This window comes from Gracilinanus agilis, chromosome 5 (genome assembly GCF_016433145.1).
Source record: "Gracilinanus agilis isolate LMUSP501 chromosome 5, AgileGrace, whole genome shotgun sequence".
NCBI lineage: Eukaryota > Metazoa > Chordata > Mammalia > Didelphimorphia > Didelphidae > Gracilinanus > Gracilinanus agilis.
In genome coordinates, this window is record NC_058134.1 from 187294776 (window position 1) to 187313760 (window position 18985).

Genomic DNA, 18985 nt, shown 5'->3' on the forward strand with positions numbered 1-18985 from the left:
AGGGGGAATCAATAACTTGTTTTATTAAGCCAGGTTGAAGCTGTCTGAAATACAAGCCATATTTTCTTGTTTTTACAGTTTTTTAAAAACTCATTTTTGATCTTTCCATTAGCAAGATGATGGTCTGTATGTATGTGGATAATTTATTTAGATATGATTCCCACTTTAATAACAAGTTATTTCCTATTTATTTAATTTCACTTTTTTTATTCCCTATATTCAGAAACTTTCTTTCTGAAGAAAGTATTAGTATATTAGTAAGGCCTATTACTTGCCTATTGCTTTTGCACTGAATATGCATTTAAGAAGTATTTGTTGATTATGAAAATATATAGCTTTGATGCTTAAAGAAAAATGTACTTAATTTAATTGCATCTAAAATATTTTATGGGAAAAATTACATGAATTTTACTAATGAGTAAAATATTCACTCTGGAAACATTTAATAAATGAATATATTTTATATTACTTACTGATGTTCACTCAAATTATTCTAGGATAGTACAATCTTAAAATATTACCTGAGCACTGTCTGTATCACGGATTCCTAATACATATGGATTTCCTTCAGATATTAACTTTGGTTTAGCTCCAGCACAGAGACAAAGTTTTTCATATTTATATTGGTTGCCATCTTCTGTTAAAATGCACTGCAAAATTATAAATTAATAAAGAAAAAAGATTAGTCAGAAATCAAAGTATTTGTAGTGAGTAGGGAAGGGGGAAATTTAGATTCAGATAGTGGCAAAAATGTAGAATCTCACATTAGAAAATTTAATTTTGTAATAGTCAAAAATATAAAGTTTTCTCTAACCAATACTTGCTGCTATTCTCTAGCAGAGATAATATATACAAATATTTTGGCAATATTAGGATTGATTTTTCTTCTTAGGTTTTCATATTTTTATTATTAGTAAATAGTGATATTAAAATATTCCATGAAAATTGGAAATCATAAGATTTAAGGATAACTTGCTAAACTCAAGACTAGTATTAAGCTCTTTCATTGTCAAAAGAACACAAAAAACCCCTACAAATTTGTAATTCAATCATGTTTTAGTTAAGAAAGTTTCTATTTTATTATGTAAATTTCAGCAAGATGGACTGAGATTCCCCAAAATGGATGAAGGGATGCTCTGCTTAATCATACCATTGGAAGCAATTACCAAAATAAAATTAGGGAAGAGAGGATATGGATAAATAGGAGCATATGTTGTCTCAGGAAGCCCTAAGAATGATTAGAATAATTTAAAGGATACCAAATAAACTTGTTTTTTTTAATTATTTAATTAATTTAGAATGTTTTATCCATGGTTACATGATTCATATTCTTTCTCTCCTCTCCTCCCACCCCCCTCCCATAGCCTGAGCACAATTCCACTGGGTTTGACATGTGTCATTGATCAAGACCTATTTCCATATCATTAATATTTACATTAGGGAGGTCATTTAGTTTTCATCCCCAATCTTATCACCATCAACCCATGTGATCAAACAGTTGTTTTTCTTCTGTGTTTCACAGTTCTTTCTCTAGATGTGGAGAGTGTTCTTTTCATAAGTCCCTCAGAATTGTCCTGGGTCATTGCATTGCTGCTAGTAGACCAGATAAACTTGGGAAAGGATAACAAAATATTTAAAAAATCCAGAGGAAGGACTAATTCTATGATTTCATTGTTATAGAGAACTTCACTAACTCAGGTCAGCAACTCCTCTATACCATGAATAGCATCAGAAAGTAGCCTAAAGCATTGACAGGCTATATAACCTGCCAAGTGTCACAAGCCAGTATGTGCCAGAAGTGGGATTCAATAACAAACACTGTTATATATCACTCAATTTATGACATTATTTTGAATTCAATAAAAAAGTTATTTAATAATGCCATAAAACCAATAATCTCAAATGTAACATGGCTATAAAGTTTTATATGGTTGTTTTTTAAACATAAAACATTAATAATGGGTACTTTAAGTGGAGAAAAAGAAAAGTTTGAAATTGCAAAAGTTTTTACAAAATGATGACTCACATTTAAGTACTGAACAAAAAAACCTTTTCATTAGCTTCTGTTAAGCTACTGATATTAGAATATGAATACCCACAAAAGTAAAAGGTATTTTCAAATTCACTGAGGAATGTTGAGAAAGGATAAGAGCATGCAGATCTGAATCTCATCAAATGGTAATGGATTCTGAGTCATTTAAATTCTACAGTACATAATGATCCCCACAATTTTTAAAAAATAGCTTCATATATAATTCCAAAAATATATATATAATAGATGCTGGACTTGATTATGGAATTTTGGGAGTTATCCTTGAATAGAAATATTCGGTATCTTATAAATTGCATTGCATTATAGCATTAAAATCAGTTACCTCTATGGAGAAAATACCAATTTGAAATCTCTATTTTTAATAGTAGCAATCCTACTTAGCCATCAAATTCTTTATTTTAAGCTAAAGTTTTTTTATTTTTCCCTAATAGCAGAGTTGTAATAAATGAGACAACATATTAGCCTATCTTTCTCAGCCCCTAATTATCTTAGCTCAAAAGAATGTTTGACTCCTTTCCATCTGCTGGGTCTCCCAAATGACCTCATAACTTTGTGTTAATTTTTAAAAATATCGTGCCTAAACAACTAAGTCAGACTAACTGAATAAGACTGAAAACCTCAAAGGAACTGCCACCTCATCAGGGGAAATGACTACCATATTGTAGCCTGAAATCATCAATCAATAAGTATTTATTATGTAACTGTTAATTGCTAGGTACAAAGGATGAATATACAAAAGTGAGACATTTCCTGTCATCTACTATGAGAATACAACATATTCACAAAGAAATAAGGGGATTAAGGGCTTACAAGATATAGTAATGAGAAGCACTCCAGGTGTGGGGGATAGCTGATGCTAGGACACAGAAGTGGGAGATTGACTGTGATGTATGTAGAATAGCAAGCAGGCTAGTTTGGCTTAATGGTGAGAGGGCATAATGTGTAATGGGTGTAGAAAGATAGGCAGATGGTTAAAGACTTTATATGCAAACAGTCTACATTTTAAAGTAAAGGTAATAGGGACTTACTGAGCCTTATTGAGTATAAAGGTGATATGCTAAAACCTGAACTTATAGACAGAATATGGAAGATGGATTAGAAAGCACTTTAAAGCAAAGCAAGGAGACCAAAGAGGGCACTAAGGCAATAAACTAGAGAAAAGGGGATGATAGGAGGTTTGTGATATGATTAGATAGAACCTAAGGCACAAAAGTAGAGTTCAAATTTGCAAGGAGAGCTAACTTTTCCTTTAAGAAGGGAGGAGAGAAAGAGGAAAGACCTAGGAGGAACCAGTGTGGTAGGGACCTTCTTCTATATTCACTAACATTGTGTGGATACCAATACAACATTCTTGTCTTTACTCTCCCTACATGACACAGCTGCTTTCTTTTCTGATCATATTGTTCTTTTGACATCTTTTATGCCACTCTTCCAATATAATTCTTCTTGGTAATATATCAGAATTCACTCATATCCACTTTTTTATTACCTTTTCAGTAACTCTCAACTTTAATTTTTTGGAGACTGTGGTATTCCATGGCTTGCAATTATTTAGCATCATAACAAAAATGTTAATCTTAAAAGTCTGGCCTTGTTATAGAGAAGAGCCATGAGTCATTAAAAGCACTATGCAATTTTCCAAAGCAATCCAGACTGCTCTGCTCATCTTGTTGAATCTTAGTCCAAGTTCATTCTTCACCATTCAACTGCATATCACAATTGAACACTGGCAATCTTCTTTCTTAGTTTTTCTTCTATGGATATTTAGGCTGAACTTTTGAATATAGATCTCATTCAGGAAACTGCAACATGCTAGGGTATAAGCCTCTACACATCATATCCAAATGGGAATACCTGAAAAACCTCACCAACCATACAGAACTCCCTATTCCTCTGATATTCCAACTGAATATCCTCCTTAATGGTGGCAAATAGCATAGGACAGCATAAGTTTCCCTGTTTTGTGTCTCACTTTAGATTAAAAGTCAAGGGATTTCTGAAAAAAGTTTTCTTCTATTATGTATTTAATTTTTTTAGTTAACCTGAACTTTTAATGTCTTTTTTCTTTATAGCACTGTTATTTTTCACTGTATATCCTTTTCTTTTGAAAAAGAAACAATAAGCAAACTCGATTCAATCGCCACATTTTATAACTATATAATATCGTCTCCTATTAGTCCCCTAGTTCTAAGCCATGAAGAAAGAAGTACATTTCATTATCTGTTTCCCAAGACCTTCATTGTTTTTTGGTTACTCAGAGTTCAACTCACTTTTTTTTTTTTTTTTAAACCCTTACCTTCTGTGTATTAGTTCCTTGGTGGAAGATTGGTAAGGGTAGGCAATGGGGGGGTCAAGTGACTTGCCCAGGGTCACACAGCTGGGAAGTGGCTGAGGCCGGATTTGAACCTAGGACCTCCTGTCTCTAGGCCTGGCTCTCACTCCACTGAGCTACCCAGCTGCCCCTCAACTCACTTTTTTTTTTTTTTAAACCCTTGTACTTCAGTGTATTGTCTCATAGGTGGAAGATTGGTAAGGGTGGGCAATGGGGGTCAAGTGACTTGCCCAGGGTCACACAGCTGGGAAGTGGCTGAGGCCAGGTTCAACTCACTTTTAATGATACTTCATTTACATGGTTGTAGTAATGATATCTATTTTTCTCTTGGTTTTGCTTATTTCATTTGTTATCAGTTCACAAAAATCTTCTCCTGTTTCTCTGAATTCCTATTTGTCATTTCTTATAACATAATTATCTTCCATTATATTCATATAAGATTTTTTTCCCCATTCAGTAAAATAGAAGGATCAAAAGGATTGAGAAGTAGAAATATAACAGGCAGAACAAAAATAAAACTTTCTATATTACAACTTTGGAAAAGTTCTCTTACATGTTCTGTTGTCTTGAGCTGCTTTACTCCAGACTCTAAAACCTTAATGTTGGGAAAGCGTTTTTCTAAAATAGTACTTGGTTGTTCTTCAACATCAAATTCTTCCAATGTTTTAGAAACCTGTATTATAATAATTGAATCAAAGTTTGGCAAATTATTTTCAATTCAAGCATTTATTAAGCAATTACTCTTGGTATAAGACAGTGCTTAGAAAACTAAGATACAAAGGATGAAAAATGATACAATCCCCCTAATCCAAGAAACTAATCTCCTAGGGATGCAATATGTAATGCAATATGCAATGTGGAGTGATGAGGACAAAGAAGAAAGATAGAAAAAAGTAATCTAGAAAAATCTGAGAAGTGGCATTTGAACCAAGGGTTCTTTCCATATGATTGATGAGTATTTTAGTCGTTTTCTTGGCTTCTAAAATTACATGTGACAGGCTACCTCTGTTATTTAGAAAATAAAATCTGTCCCAGAAGTGCCCTGTGCACTCATCTTAACAGGGAGGAAAAAAAATTAGGCAGCAAGAAGCTGAGGCTACAAAGACAAAAATGAAATAACTCCTCCCCTGAAAAAACATGACATTTTACTGAAAGAGGTAGGAAGAATGAGACAATATACACACGAAGAAAACTACAAAATACATACAAAGAAAATAAAAGGTTTTATAGAAAAGCTAATTGCTATAGCACTTCTTTTTGAGATGCCTGGGCACTAGGACATTCATATGTGGCCCTTATGCAGTTATATAAAACTCTGATTGGTTGGTTGTTGTCCTTTGTACTTAAAAACAAACAAAAGGGCATCCATCACTAAGTGATGTCTTTTGACTCTAGCATAAAATGGATTTAAGTAAGGCAGAATTTCATAAAGTCATCAGCCGCACTCTCACTTCCAGAGTTATCAAAGTCCAGTGGCAAGATAAAAAGTTAAGCATACACCACTAAATAGCCACTGGAAATTTTATTGATTATCTATGTCTTATAAAGAAAGACAAAGATCAAGATCTATAATACTGTGTTTGGATTTATAATAAATTTTCAGTGTTATACTAAAAATGGCCTTAAATGCTTATTACATTGCTGAAACAATGTGTGAAAGGATAAAATTTTTCTTCCTTTAAATGAATAAAGATAATTCACATATTTACATTTGCATTTATATATCATCATTAGAATGATTTAAGGAACCTTCCTGGAAAAAATTAATATACTTAAGTACAGAAAAATATAAGTAAATAAAATAACCATTATTTGTAAAAAATACCATTACAATTGTCTTAACTGGCAAGTTAAATTCTAGCATTTTCTTCTGAGTAATATTAAGAAAATTTATACCAGATTCTTACCTGCTTAAAATTTGTAACTGCTTTAATAACAGGAGAAGCTGTTACCAAGAGAATGTCTTCTGATGGAAAATGAATAGCCAACTTGCAATGAAAGCAGAAAAAAAATTAGTATACTGATATCTGTGGAATTTAAGTATAAGCAATGAAACTGAGAAGGGAATAAGCATTTATTAGGTGCTTACCATATGCCAGGCACTATGCTAAACACTTTTACAAATATTGTCTCATGTGATCTTCAGAATAACTGAGAGGTACTTCCTGTTACTATCCCCATTTTACAACTGAAAAAACTGAGGCAAAGAGAGGTTAAGTGTCTTGTCCAAGGTCACACAACTTGCAAGTGTCTGAGTTCACATTTGAACTGTGAACTTCCCTACTCCAGGCCCAGAATTCTAAATCCTAGGCCATTAGCTGCCTCAAATATGGGTTTTTACCTAATTAAAATTTTACTTCCCTCCACATTCAACACTTTTAAAATATAAACTACATGAAAGATAGGAGAAATTCAATTTAACTCAACGAACATTCAATAAACAATTCCTGTTTAAATCACTCTGCTAGTCAGAGTAATCAAAGACAAAAATGAAAGCATCCCTTACATTCTAAAGGGAGAGGGAAGAAAAGAGGCAAGAGACAATTTCAGGAGGAAAAGTGCTAGTAACTTGGCGGAATTGGGAGAAGAAATCAGAAGAGGCAAAATATAGGTACAGGCACTGTGTAGTTAATGGCACTTGAGTTGTACTTTGAAGGTAGACAGGCATTCTATGAGGTGGAAATGAGAAGGGAGTGTATTTCTGAGACTGGAGATGATTCTTGCAAAGGCTGATTTGGGAGAAGGAATGTAGCTTCTGGGTAAGTTAACAAACCAGTTCAATAGTTTACAATTAACTATAAAACCCGGTAACTTTTTTTAGATTTTGTTTCCTTTAGCATCATCTAACATTGATGACCATCCAACTTCTTTCGTATTTTGGCTTCTGAGACATAACACTATCCTGGTTTTCCCTGACTTTCCTTTCCAAGTTCCTTAGCTGGCATTTAATCCCTCTCCCGACCACTTAGTGTAGGTACACCCCAATATTCTGTCTTTGGCCCTCTTCTTTCTACATATACTGTACATAGACTTTGAAAACTCATTCACATGACATTCTCTAATTTGTTCGCTTTACATGGGCATAGAATGACAGAAAGGAAGAGGATCTTGCTGAGAAGGGATAGATCTGCAATTTTACTGGTTTGGAAAATTGTCAGATAAGGAAATTTGTTTAATTAAGTCAAGGAAAGCAACTATGGAGAGGCTGGAACGTTCGTACAACGGATTATAACATGTTCTCTTCCCTACAGACTTCGGGCTCTTGGCCTAACTAGGTAGCCACAAGTCTCGTTTCCTCCACATTTCCATTCCTAAAGAGCTACCCGTAAAACCGGGGAGTTGAAACTAACACAGAATGAGCCCGTCCTTTTTTCTCCACTACACAAGGAAGTCACCAGTAGCGAACTGGGCAACCGTCAACAATAAAACATTTAGAAGTGTCAAATGTATACAAAGCATTACAGAAAAAGCAAAGTGGGGAGGTGAAGATTTTACATAAGGCACCGTGGTCTTCTGTTTCCTGGAACTTCCTGTCTAGTCAGAGAATGAAAAAAACACAACCAGTCTTAGTACACAGTCAGGGCCTGGGAGCAAACTCCGAGCTGCAGGAAGGCAACAACGCTTGAGGCTTGGGAGGCTGGTTCTGCTCTGGTCTCTCACCTGCTCAGCACAGGTGACGCCCGCGATGCCCCCGCCGACGACCACGAACTTCGCCGCCGCCGCTATCGGCGGAGAAGAGCCAGCAAGGGCCATCCCTGTCTTTCTCAGCCTATGACAGAGAACAGACTATGTAGCTACTTCCCAGCAGGAAGGGAATTAGCCGCTTCCGCCCGGTACGTTTCCGGTGCCAGGGCGGAAGAAGCCCTTCTTACGGAGCTCAAGAGCACTCAAACTTACTCTTTTCCCTTTGCCTTTTGCGGAGAGAAGTAGAGACTGGAGGCGAGTTGAAATCGTGAGGTGGCAGGTTTCTATTTTCCACTTGTTCAAATGTATTCACTTTCCGAAAATTTTTTTCTTCTTAATTCCTGTGTTTGCATTTCAGATTATCTACTAAACTCGGGGATTTTCCTTAGGAATTCTTGATACTCTTTTATTCTATTAAAGGCTCTTCTCCCCCCAAACCGATAAGATTTTATTCAATTACTTTATTTTTAAAGTATTTTTAAATTAAATACAAAAAATATACTTCCATTTCACAGGAACATAAAGAGTTTTATATATGAAATAATAAATCACCATTTCACATTACTTGCTTTTTTTGGTTGGGGGAGGGTTAAAGTGGAATTCTGGAAGATGCATCTGTCCGAAGTCAAACATATTTACTCCTTCTAGTCTCTCCTAGTTTGTCTTCTAATACTCTCAACTTCTCCATGCCCCTACATAAATATCTTCTCTCTCCTCACCAAACATTTTCAAGTACTTTTTAATCTTCCCTCACTACAATACAAACTCTTTGAGGACTGAATTCTTTCTTTTCGGCTTTTATTTGTATTTCCAGCACTTGTCCCTTTGCTGGTACCTAGTAAACACTTGTTAAATGTATTTGGATTTGACTTGAAAACTAGAAATCAGTCTGGCAGAAATTAGGCTTAGACCAACATTTTATGCCTTATTCTTCAATCAATTCCAAATAGAAGCATTTTCTGAATAATAAAAATCACAACATAAAATATTTAGAAGACTAGTAAATCATATATATTATATAGCACTGGGTAGAAACTCTATTTCTAACCAAACAAGAAATAGAAGTAATTAGAAAAGGTAAGAAGGATAATTTTGGTTGCATGAATTTTAAAATTTATGTATAAATAAAATTAATTCATCTAGGAAAAGAAAGGAAACAGTTGAATGGGGAAAAAAAACCTTAGGAATCAAGTATCTTAAAATTTAGTATCCAATATATTCTAGGTGCAACTAGGTATTGTAATGATTAGAGCTCTGTGCCTAGAAGACTCATTTCCGTGAGTTCAAATCTGGCTTCAAACCCTTCCAAGCTGTGTGATCTGTTGTGAGGAAGATTAGATTAGTTAGTAATTAAGAATTAAGGTGTATCTAGCAGGAAGGAGCTGGAGCTGGGAATTCCAAGATGGAATGAAGGAGCAGGAAGAAGTGACTCGGGCTCTGAGAGGGACTCCATTAGGGGTTAGCACAAACTGTGATTAGCCCTGGGAGATCTCAGAGTAAAGGACACCCTGCATCCTGATTTCCCTGGGATCCTGTGTGGTGGTGGCATCTAGCAAAGAGGACAAGATCTACAGTGCAGTACCAAGGGAAGAGGAGAAGTTTGGGATCTGGTGGACAGTGTCTCAAGCACACCCTCTCAACTTGGTACCTGAGACCACCTTGGCTCTTGGCATCCAGAGATCATCGGTGGATTACAGTGAGAACCCCAAAGCCACATCAGCCCTTAGCTGTGCTGCTCAAGCCTGGCAGGTCCAGGTCTGAGGCAGTCACCCAGAGACTCCATTACTGCTCTGCCTGCATAGATCTTTAGATTAGAATAGGAAAATCCTCCCCTTTCCCTGTGGGTTTTGTCATTAGGATTTAAGATTTTAGAGTAGACATCCCTATCCCACATAAAATTGTAATTATGTACAATTTTAGTTGTACATAATTAAAACTAGTCAATCCCTTTTACCTTGCCTGCTTGTTTCTAGACTCTGACCTAGGGGAAACTGAGTGACAGTTAAGACCAACTGCCATTCTTGTGTGAATCCATTAAACTCTGGTCTTTCCATCCTGGTCCAGTCTCTCCTAAACCCCAGTGTGTGTACCCACAATCACTTAGTTTTATTATAATATCCCTGGTGACTCGATTATTTATCATTTTTCTACAGATCCTGGGCAAGTCACTTAACACTATTTGCTTTAGTTCCTCATCTATAAAATGAGCTAGAGAAGGAAATGGTAAACCACTCTAGTATCTGTCAGGAAAACTGCAGAATGTTGGGCATGACTGAAAAACAACTGAAAGACAGTCCAAGATATCTAATAAATAACATGTATATATAATACCTATGTACATATATGATGTTCATATATGTGTATGTATTTGTATGTAACTGAAATCCATTACATAAGTGGTCAAAGGACATGAATATATAGTTCTCAAAAGAAGATTTACAAACTTAACAATCATGTGAAAGAATGCACCAAATCATTACTAATAAAATTAAAAATCAAAACTCTGTGTCCTAAGTAGACTTATATACAGTCAACTTATATCAGATCACTGACTTAAATTTTCACTGTGACTATTTATAGCTCAGAAATCAGAAAATCAGAAAATGCTACAGATCAGTCAGTGCTTAATATATTTTTGTTGATTATCTAGATTTAATATAGACAAAAATAAATCGTATAGATTATACATTCAAAAATAATGTACATTAAATTTAACAGTGCATCATACACACATTTTTTTTGAGAAATAATTGTTAATTGTTTACGAACACATCACTGACTCTAATCAACTCTATACAAGCATAGATTAAAGATTGGTTGCCCATTTCTGGAGATAGTTTCCAGAAGAAATTACAAATCTTGATGATGATAATGATAATTCAGCAAGTATAAAAGGAATCCTAGGTACAGGAAGCTATGAGTAAAGACTAGGGATTAGGAAAGAAAATATACTTAAGAAAGAAAGAAGAAAGGAAGGGAGAGAAGAAATATGGAAAAAAGGGAAGAAAAGAGGGAAGGGAGGAAGAGAGAAAAGTGAAGGGTAGGAAGGGAGAAAGGAAGGAGGGAGGAAGAAAGGAAGGAAAAAGAAGGAAGAAAGAAAGGAAGACAATTCTCCAAGTTGAACAGAATGTTGAATATGGGAGGAACTGGTCTGAAAATTGTGTTATATTAGATTGATGTCTTAGAGTCAGGAGGACCTGAGTTTGCATCCTGCCTTAGGTAACTGGGCATGTGAGCCTATGCAAGACACTAAAATTTTGAGTCTTAGTTCCTTCACTTATAGGGGATAATGAATCAAATAAGACAGGATATATAACACACTTTGCAAAACTTAAAAGCACAACATAAATATTATCTCTATATTTGTACCTTGGGGTGGGAGCAGAGAACAGAATGGCATAAAGCAGGCAAAAGATTAAGAGGTACAGGTTATGGAGGTTTAAACTCTTATCTTGTTAGACAACAGGGAACTATTGAAAGGGTTTGAGCAGAAGAATAAGATGAAATTTGTGCATAAAAAAGATTATTCTGGCAGCTTTCCTAAGGATAGATTGAAGAGCAAGGGACTCAGCTCCAGAAACCCTAAATGTCTCATCCCAGCAAACCTGAGGCTCCTTGAAGATTACATAAGTGGAAAGGTGAGGGAGCAACAAGTGATTGGTAGAGAATACAAAAGAAGAGCTAAGATTCCAAAATAACAAGAGGAAGTTTGAATAAATTCTTACAACCAAAAGGGATAGGGAAATGTATAAGCATTATTAAGCACCTACTGTATGACAAGCACTTTAAAATATTATCTCATTTTATCATCACAACAACAAATAGAAGGCTTTGTTATTTTCTCTTTTACAGATGAAAAAATGGAGGCAAACAGAAATAAATTGATTTGGTCAGTCATACAGCTAGTAAGTGGCTGAGCCTAGTTTTGAATTCAAGTGTTCCTTCCTCTAGGTCCAGTATTCCAGCCATTGTACCACCGTGCTATTCAAGAAAACAAATCATTAGAGAAGATCATACAGAAAAAAGAAAAAAATGAGTAAAGTCTTAAAAAGAAACCAGAGTATTAGAACATAAATATTCCATTGTGAAAGTAGATAAATCAGTATTATCTGATGAAAGACAGATGCATATATAGTTCCTAGGAATTAGGGAAAAAATAATACAAAATTCTCTAAAACTTCAAAAGAGAAGCAAAATCATAAAAGAAGAAATTAGGAATGGATTTGGGTCAGGAATCAAAGCTCATTCTTTGTTCTTATTCTCCAACAGGTTTTTTTTTTTTTAAATACTGAGTTAAGTCTAAATACATAGTGGAGAATCTTTCCAAAGAAGTAAAAGCTCACCAAGAGATAGGCAACAGAATTACACACACACACAGAAACAGAGACACGGAGAGAATATATTTACAAGCCAAAAATATTGAAGAATTTAGAAAAGTAGGCAGCAAAAAACAAAAAGGCAATAAATATTACCTTTAAAATAGCACATAAGTTTTATATAAGACAAAATAACTGACGATAGTATGCACAGGGATAACTTAATGATCATAGGTCCCCCAGAAGAATATGATGAATCAAAAAATCTTAATTTTGTGATGTTAGAATGACATAAGAAAAGTCACCAGAAGTTTTGAATGTAGTCAACAAAACAAAGATCCAGAGAATTCTTTATTATCATGAAGATCCTCATAATTCAGATTTCAAGATACGTGATCATTAAATTTACCAACTTAAAGGTCAAGCAACATTTTAAAATTTAATTCAATTTTTCCCCAATTACATGTAAAAAGTTTTCAACATTTAAAAAATAATTTTGAGTCTTGAATTCTCTTCTCCCTAGATGACAAGTGATTTCATGTATATTTTACATGAGCAATCATGTAAAAGATTTTTCCATTTCAATCCTTTTGAGGAATGAAATGATTAAAAATTTAAGAAAGAAAATGAAAAAAGTTTGCTTTGGTCTGGATTCAGTTTCCATTAGTTCTTTCTCTGGAAGCAAATAGCATTTTTTTTTATCATGAGTCCTTTGGGACTGTCTTGGATCATTGTATTGCTGAGAATAGCTAAGTCATTCACAGTTGTCCATTGTATAGTATTCCTGTCACTGTGTTACAGTGTTCTCCTGGTTCTGCTCATTTCTCTCTGCTTCAGTTTGTCTAAGCCTTTCCAGGTTTTTCTGAGCTTTTCCTAGTTGTAATTTCTAACAGCATAATAGTATTTAATTACAGACACAGACTATAACTTAGCCATTTCCAAATTGATGGGCATCCCCTCACTTTCCAATTCTTTGCCCCAACAAAAAGAGCTGCTTTAAATATTTTTGTATTTATAGGTCCTTCCCTTCCCCCCCTTTAAAAAATTTCTTTGGGAAAAAACCTAGTAAATGGTACTGCTGGGTCAAAGACTGTATATTGTTTTTTAGCCCTGTGGTCTCAAGAATGGCCAAATCAGTTCATAATTCCCCTGACAGTGCATAGCATCTCAAACTTTCCACATACCTTCCAAGTTTTGTCACTTTTATTTTCTGTCATATTAGTCAATATGATAGGTGTGAGATGGTACCTTAGAGTTATTATAATTTGCAGTTATCTAACAGTGATTTAGAGCACTTTTTGTATGATTAATAGAGAGCGTTAATTACTCCAGCATTCCCCACTTTCCTTTGCTGTCATGTTAGCTAATCTGCTAGGTGTGAGGTGGTAATTCAGAGTTGTTTTGATTTGCATTTCTCTAATTATAAGAGATTTAGAACACTTTTTCATGTATTTGTTGATAGTTTTGATTTCTTTATCTGAAAATTGCCTGGTCATGTCCTTTGCCCATTTATCAATTGGGGAATGGCTTGATTTTTTGTACAATTGATTTAGCTCCTTATATATTTGAGTAATTAGACCTTTGAGATTTTTTGTTATGAAGATTTTTTTCCAATTTGTTGCTTCCCTTCTAATTTTGGTAGCATTGGTTTTGTTTGTACAAAAAACTTTAATGTCATCAAAATTATTTATTTTACATTTTCCTTGATAATTTCTTAAACAATGATGTCTTATTTCTTTTATTTTTTGATCATGGCTTTCAGGTAATCTAATAATTCTTATATTATCTCTCCTGGATTTATTTTCCAGGTGACTTGTTTTTCCAGTGAGATATTTCACATTTTGTTCTATTTTCTCATTCTTTGTACTTTAAATTGTTTCTTGCTGTCTCCAGGAATCATTGGCTTCCACTTGCCCAATTCTAATTTTTAAAAGATGACTTTCTTTAGTGGAGCTTTTGTACCTCCTTTTCCATTGGAGCTAACTCTACTGTTTAAAAAGTTCTTTCCTCAGGGAATTTTTGTACCTCTTTTTCCATGTGGCCAATTCTGCCTTTTAAGAAGTTATTCTCTTCCTTGGATTTTTGTGCCTCTTTTATCAATTGTCCTGTTCTGTTTTTTAAGTTATTAATTTCTTCAGTGTTTTGAGGGACTTCCTTTGCCAAACTATTGACTCTTTTTTTTCATGATTTACTCTATCACTCTGATTTCTTTTCCCAGTTTTTCTTCCATCTCTCTTATTTGGTTTTTAAACTCCTTTTTGAGCTCCTCCATTAATTCCTTTTGGGCCTTAGAGCAATTCATATTTTTCTTGGAGACTTGGGATGTAGCAGTACTGACTTTATTTTCTTCCTCTGAGTTTATGTTTTTTTCTTCTCTGTCACCAAAATCATTTTCTATTTTGAATTTTTTTTGTGTGTGTGTGTTGTTTGCTCATCTTCCTGCCTGTTTCTTTTCTTTTAATTAAAAAAAAAACTGTTTATATTGGGCTCTGTACCTGTGGTGAAGGGAGCATTGTTCCAAGCTTTAGGTTCTTTGCACAACTGCCTACAGAGCTAGCTCTGGTGCTCTATACGTTTCTAATTCTTCCAAAGTGGTATGATAAAAGGAGAAATGTGTTTAATACTCTCCCAACTTGTGCTCTACTCTGTGAGTAACCATAGTACTCTTTTTCTGCCTTATAACTGTAACCAAGTTTCCCCATTCCCCTGTGGCTGGAAGTGCTGGTGTGTACTAGTGCTCCTCCTTACTGTGAGACAATGCTCCTGGATTGTGACCTGGCTCTGTATGTGGGCAATATGACAAGTCTTACACTCAGTCCAGCAAAGGGATCTTTGTAATTTCCTTCTGATCAATTTTCTGCTCCGTTCCCATTTACAGGGTGACTGAGAACTCCAGAAGCTTTTGCTGTTGATTTAGCTCCTCTAAAGATGTGTTGTGGGAGTGGGGCCTGCTTTGATAGGCTGCTCTGTTTATGCTTCATTTCCACCCTGGATTAGATCTTTCCTGCTGGCTTTCTAAGTTGTTTGGGGGTGAAAAAATATTTTACTTTATTTTTTTTGGCTTATACTGCTCCAGAATTTGTTTTGAGGTATTATAACAATTTTTTGGAGGGTAATTTGGTAGAGATTAGGTGGGTCTGTGTACCTTCTCTGCCATCTTGGCTCTGCCCTGACAAATATTTCACAACCATATAATACACAGATTTTCCAATAAAAAGGAAAGGTGATTTGACTCACATTGAATTATTATACATTAATAAGAAATTGTAGAAGAGAATAAGATGGTATATTCCAAAAAGTAAAGGAATTAGTAAATCAGTCCAAAATGACATTTGGCAAATGTTAGCCTAAGCAATGAAAAAAAAAAAAAGATGGACAACTAACAAAAGAGAACCCTTACCAGACCTTCTAAAGCCTTAGTGATAGAGAAAATGTATCCTATAATATACATAGATGGTATCTCATTGCTGGAGAAACTACATTACTAAGAAGTAGAGTTTTTAATTGAAAAGATTTAAATTTTTTAAATCAAAATTAAATAAGAAGTACATATTTAAAAACATCAGCAAACATTATCTGTAATGGGGATAAATTAGAAACCTTCCCTATAAGATCAGGAATAAAACAAGGATGCTGCTCATCATCAATATTATTTGATATTGTACTAGAAATGCTAGCATTAGCAGTAAGAAGAATCCTAGAGATTCAACTAAAAAAAGTAATTGAAACTGTCAATAATTTTAGCAAAGTAACATGATGCGATATAAACCCACATAAATCACCAGCGAATATATTTTTTATATAATATATATATATATATATATATATATATAGAGAGAGAGAGAGAGAGAGAAATGACTCATTTAAATTAACCATTAATAGATTAAAAAAAGTAAAAAAGCTAGAAGGATATCTTACTAAAAAGGATCCAGAAGCTATACGTAATTATAAAACACTTTTCATACAAATAAGGCCAGATTTAACTGATTGGAGAAATATTATTTATGGGTGGGCAGAGCCAATAAAATTAAAATGACAGTCCTACCTAAACTAATCTATTTATTTAATATTATCCCAATTAAATGACCAAAAAGTTATTTTATTGAACTGCAAAAAATAATAACAAAATTCATTTGGAAAAATGAAGTGTCAAGAATATCAAAGGAAATAATAAAAAAAAAGTTAAGGAAGTCTAGCAACACTAGATTTCAAACTATATTATAAAGTAATAATTACAAAAACTCTCTGGTATTGGCTACGAATTAGAAAAGTAGATCAGTGGAACAGAATAGACATACAACAAATAGTCGTGAAAAATTATGGTAACCTTGTGTTTGACAAAGTTTAAAGTTTTGGAATAAGTATTAACTATTTGTTAAAAATTGTTGGGAAAACTGGAAAGCAGTTCGCTAGAAACTAGATATAGACCAATATCTTATGCTGTTTACCATGATAAGATCAAACTGGAATCATGGCCTAGATATAAAGGAAGATATTATAAACAAATTAGAAGAACAAGGAACATACTACCTTTCAGATTTATTGTTAGAAGCCTCTACAAATAAATAAGAGACAGACAGCATTGTAAAATATAAATTGTATAATTTTTAATATATTAAATCAAAAATTTTTTTGTTCAAATAAAACTAGTGTAGTCAAGGTTAGAAGGAAGCAATAAGTTATGAGGAAAATTTTATAGACAGTTTTCCAGGAAGATCTCATATTTAAAATATACAGAGAACTTTGTCAAATATATAAGAATATGAGCCATTCTCCAATTGATATATGGTCAAAAGATATAAACAGTTTTTTGATGAAGAAATCAAAGCTGTATGAAACTCTATAAAAATGTTCTAAATAATTTTTGATTAGAGAAATTCAAATCAAAACAACTTTGATATATCATCCCATACCTATCAGATTGACTAAAATGATAAAAGGGTAAAATGAAAATGTTGGAAAAATTCAGACACATACATTGTTGGTGGATCTATGAACTGATCCAATCATTTTGGAGAGCAATCTAGAATTACACTCAAAGAATTATAAAACTGTATATATCTTTTGAACCAGGAAAAACACTATTAGGTTTCTTTCCTAAGGTGATTTCCTAAGGAAAAGGGGAAATAATACATGCTTTTAAACATTCATACTGTGGTGACAAAGAACTGGAAACTAAAGGGATGTCCATCAATTAGATGATGGCTGAACAAGTTGTGATATATGATAGTAATGGAATACTATTGTGCCATAAGAAATGATAAACAAGATGATCACAAAATAGTTTGGAAAGACTTATGTGAAGTGATGCAAAGTAATCTAGTTGCAGAGCCAGGAGAAAGTCATTTATAGAAACAACAATAATGTATGATGACCAACTATGAATGACTTAGTTATTATCAATAGGGCAAGGATCTAGGAAAACTCCAAGGGACTCATGACAAAAATGGATATCTAACATCTCAGAAGGAACAGAGTCTGAATACAGAATGAAATATACTGTTCTTCATTTATATCCTCCATGAATTTTTCTCTAATGTAAATGATATGTCTTGTTTCACAACATGATAAACAGGGAAATATGTATTATATGATAATATATGTATAACCTATATCATATTACCTGTTTTTATAGAGAGGTGATAGTGAGAAGGGGAAAAAAAGAATAAGACAGATTTTTAGACATAGCTAATGTGAGAATTTGTTTCTTTGGGATATGCATGTTTATTAAAATGTATTACATATTTATACAAAATCATATATTTTTATGTTACATATTATATTATTATATAAAAAACTCAAATAATTTAAGAAGTTATTCTTGTATTTTTCAACCCATGATGTGTTCAATAAATGCTTTACTTTCATTTGCCACATTTTGCAGTATGTATGATGTAATTTATAATGTTCTCCTTATTCCTTCATCCTGATGTCAATCCTTATTAATTTCCTCCGCCTGGCAAGTTCAAATTTGTTTGTGAAATTTTTATCATGGAGTGTCTTGACATACTTCACATGAAAACTTAAGGGAAACTTATTACCTTCCAGAATTTTTAGATAAAAAGCCACATTTGTCTTTATTGAGCCCAAGTTAATATTTGGAACTTCTATTACTTTTTCTAATTTTGCCTTCTGGGGCCAGCAGAACAAATTTAATCTCTTTAAATGATAGTTTTTAAAATACTTAACTGAAGACAGCTGTCATTTTGTCATCTAAGTTCTCATGCTAAATATTTTCCATTCCTTCAATTGATCCAATTGTAGAGGACAAGAAAGATTCTGAAGAGTCAGAAAAATGTTATACCTATTTTTAAAGTAGGGTGAAAATTAGATTCTTAAAGGCATAGATTGTATTTATTTTGTACATTGTCATGTTGCTGAAGCTATTATGTTAATTAACTTATTTATTAACTGATCTCTAAATGATCATATAACCCGTGATTCCCAAAGTGGGTGCTACTGCCCCCTGGTGGGTGCTGCAGCGATCCAGGTAGGCAGTGATGGCCACAGGTGCATTTATCTTTCCTATTAATTGCTATTAAAATTAAAAAAAAATTAATCTCCAGGGGGCTAAGTAATATTTTTTCTGGAAAGGGGGAG

At 33.7% G+C, this 18985-nt stretch overlaps 1 protein-coding gene across 1 annotated transcript in view; it reads right to left on the bottom strand.

Moving 5' to 3' along the window:
- The window catches only part of PYROXD1 (pyridine nucleotide-disulphide oxidoreductase domain 1), a 28309-nt gene extending 19607 nt beyond the window's left edge, over positions 1-8702 (bottom strand). The window contains exons 1-5 of the mRNA XM_044679069.1: positions 8635-8702; positions 8046-8154; positions 6293-6373; positions 4939-5058; positions 522-650 (exon numbers count right to left, since the gene is read on the bottom strand). Of these exons, the coding sequence (XP_044535004.1) occupies positions 522-650; positions 4939-5058; positions 6293-6373; positions 8046-8154; positions 8635-8702 (507 nt within the window). The remainder of the gene's footprint in view (positions 1-521; positions 651-4938; positions 5059-6292; positions 6374-8045; positions 8155-8634) is intronic.
- Between the last annotated feature and the right edge of the window lie 10283 nt (positions 8703-18985).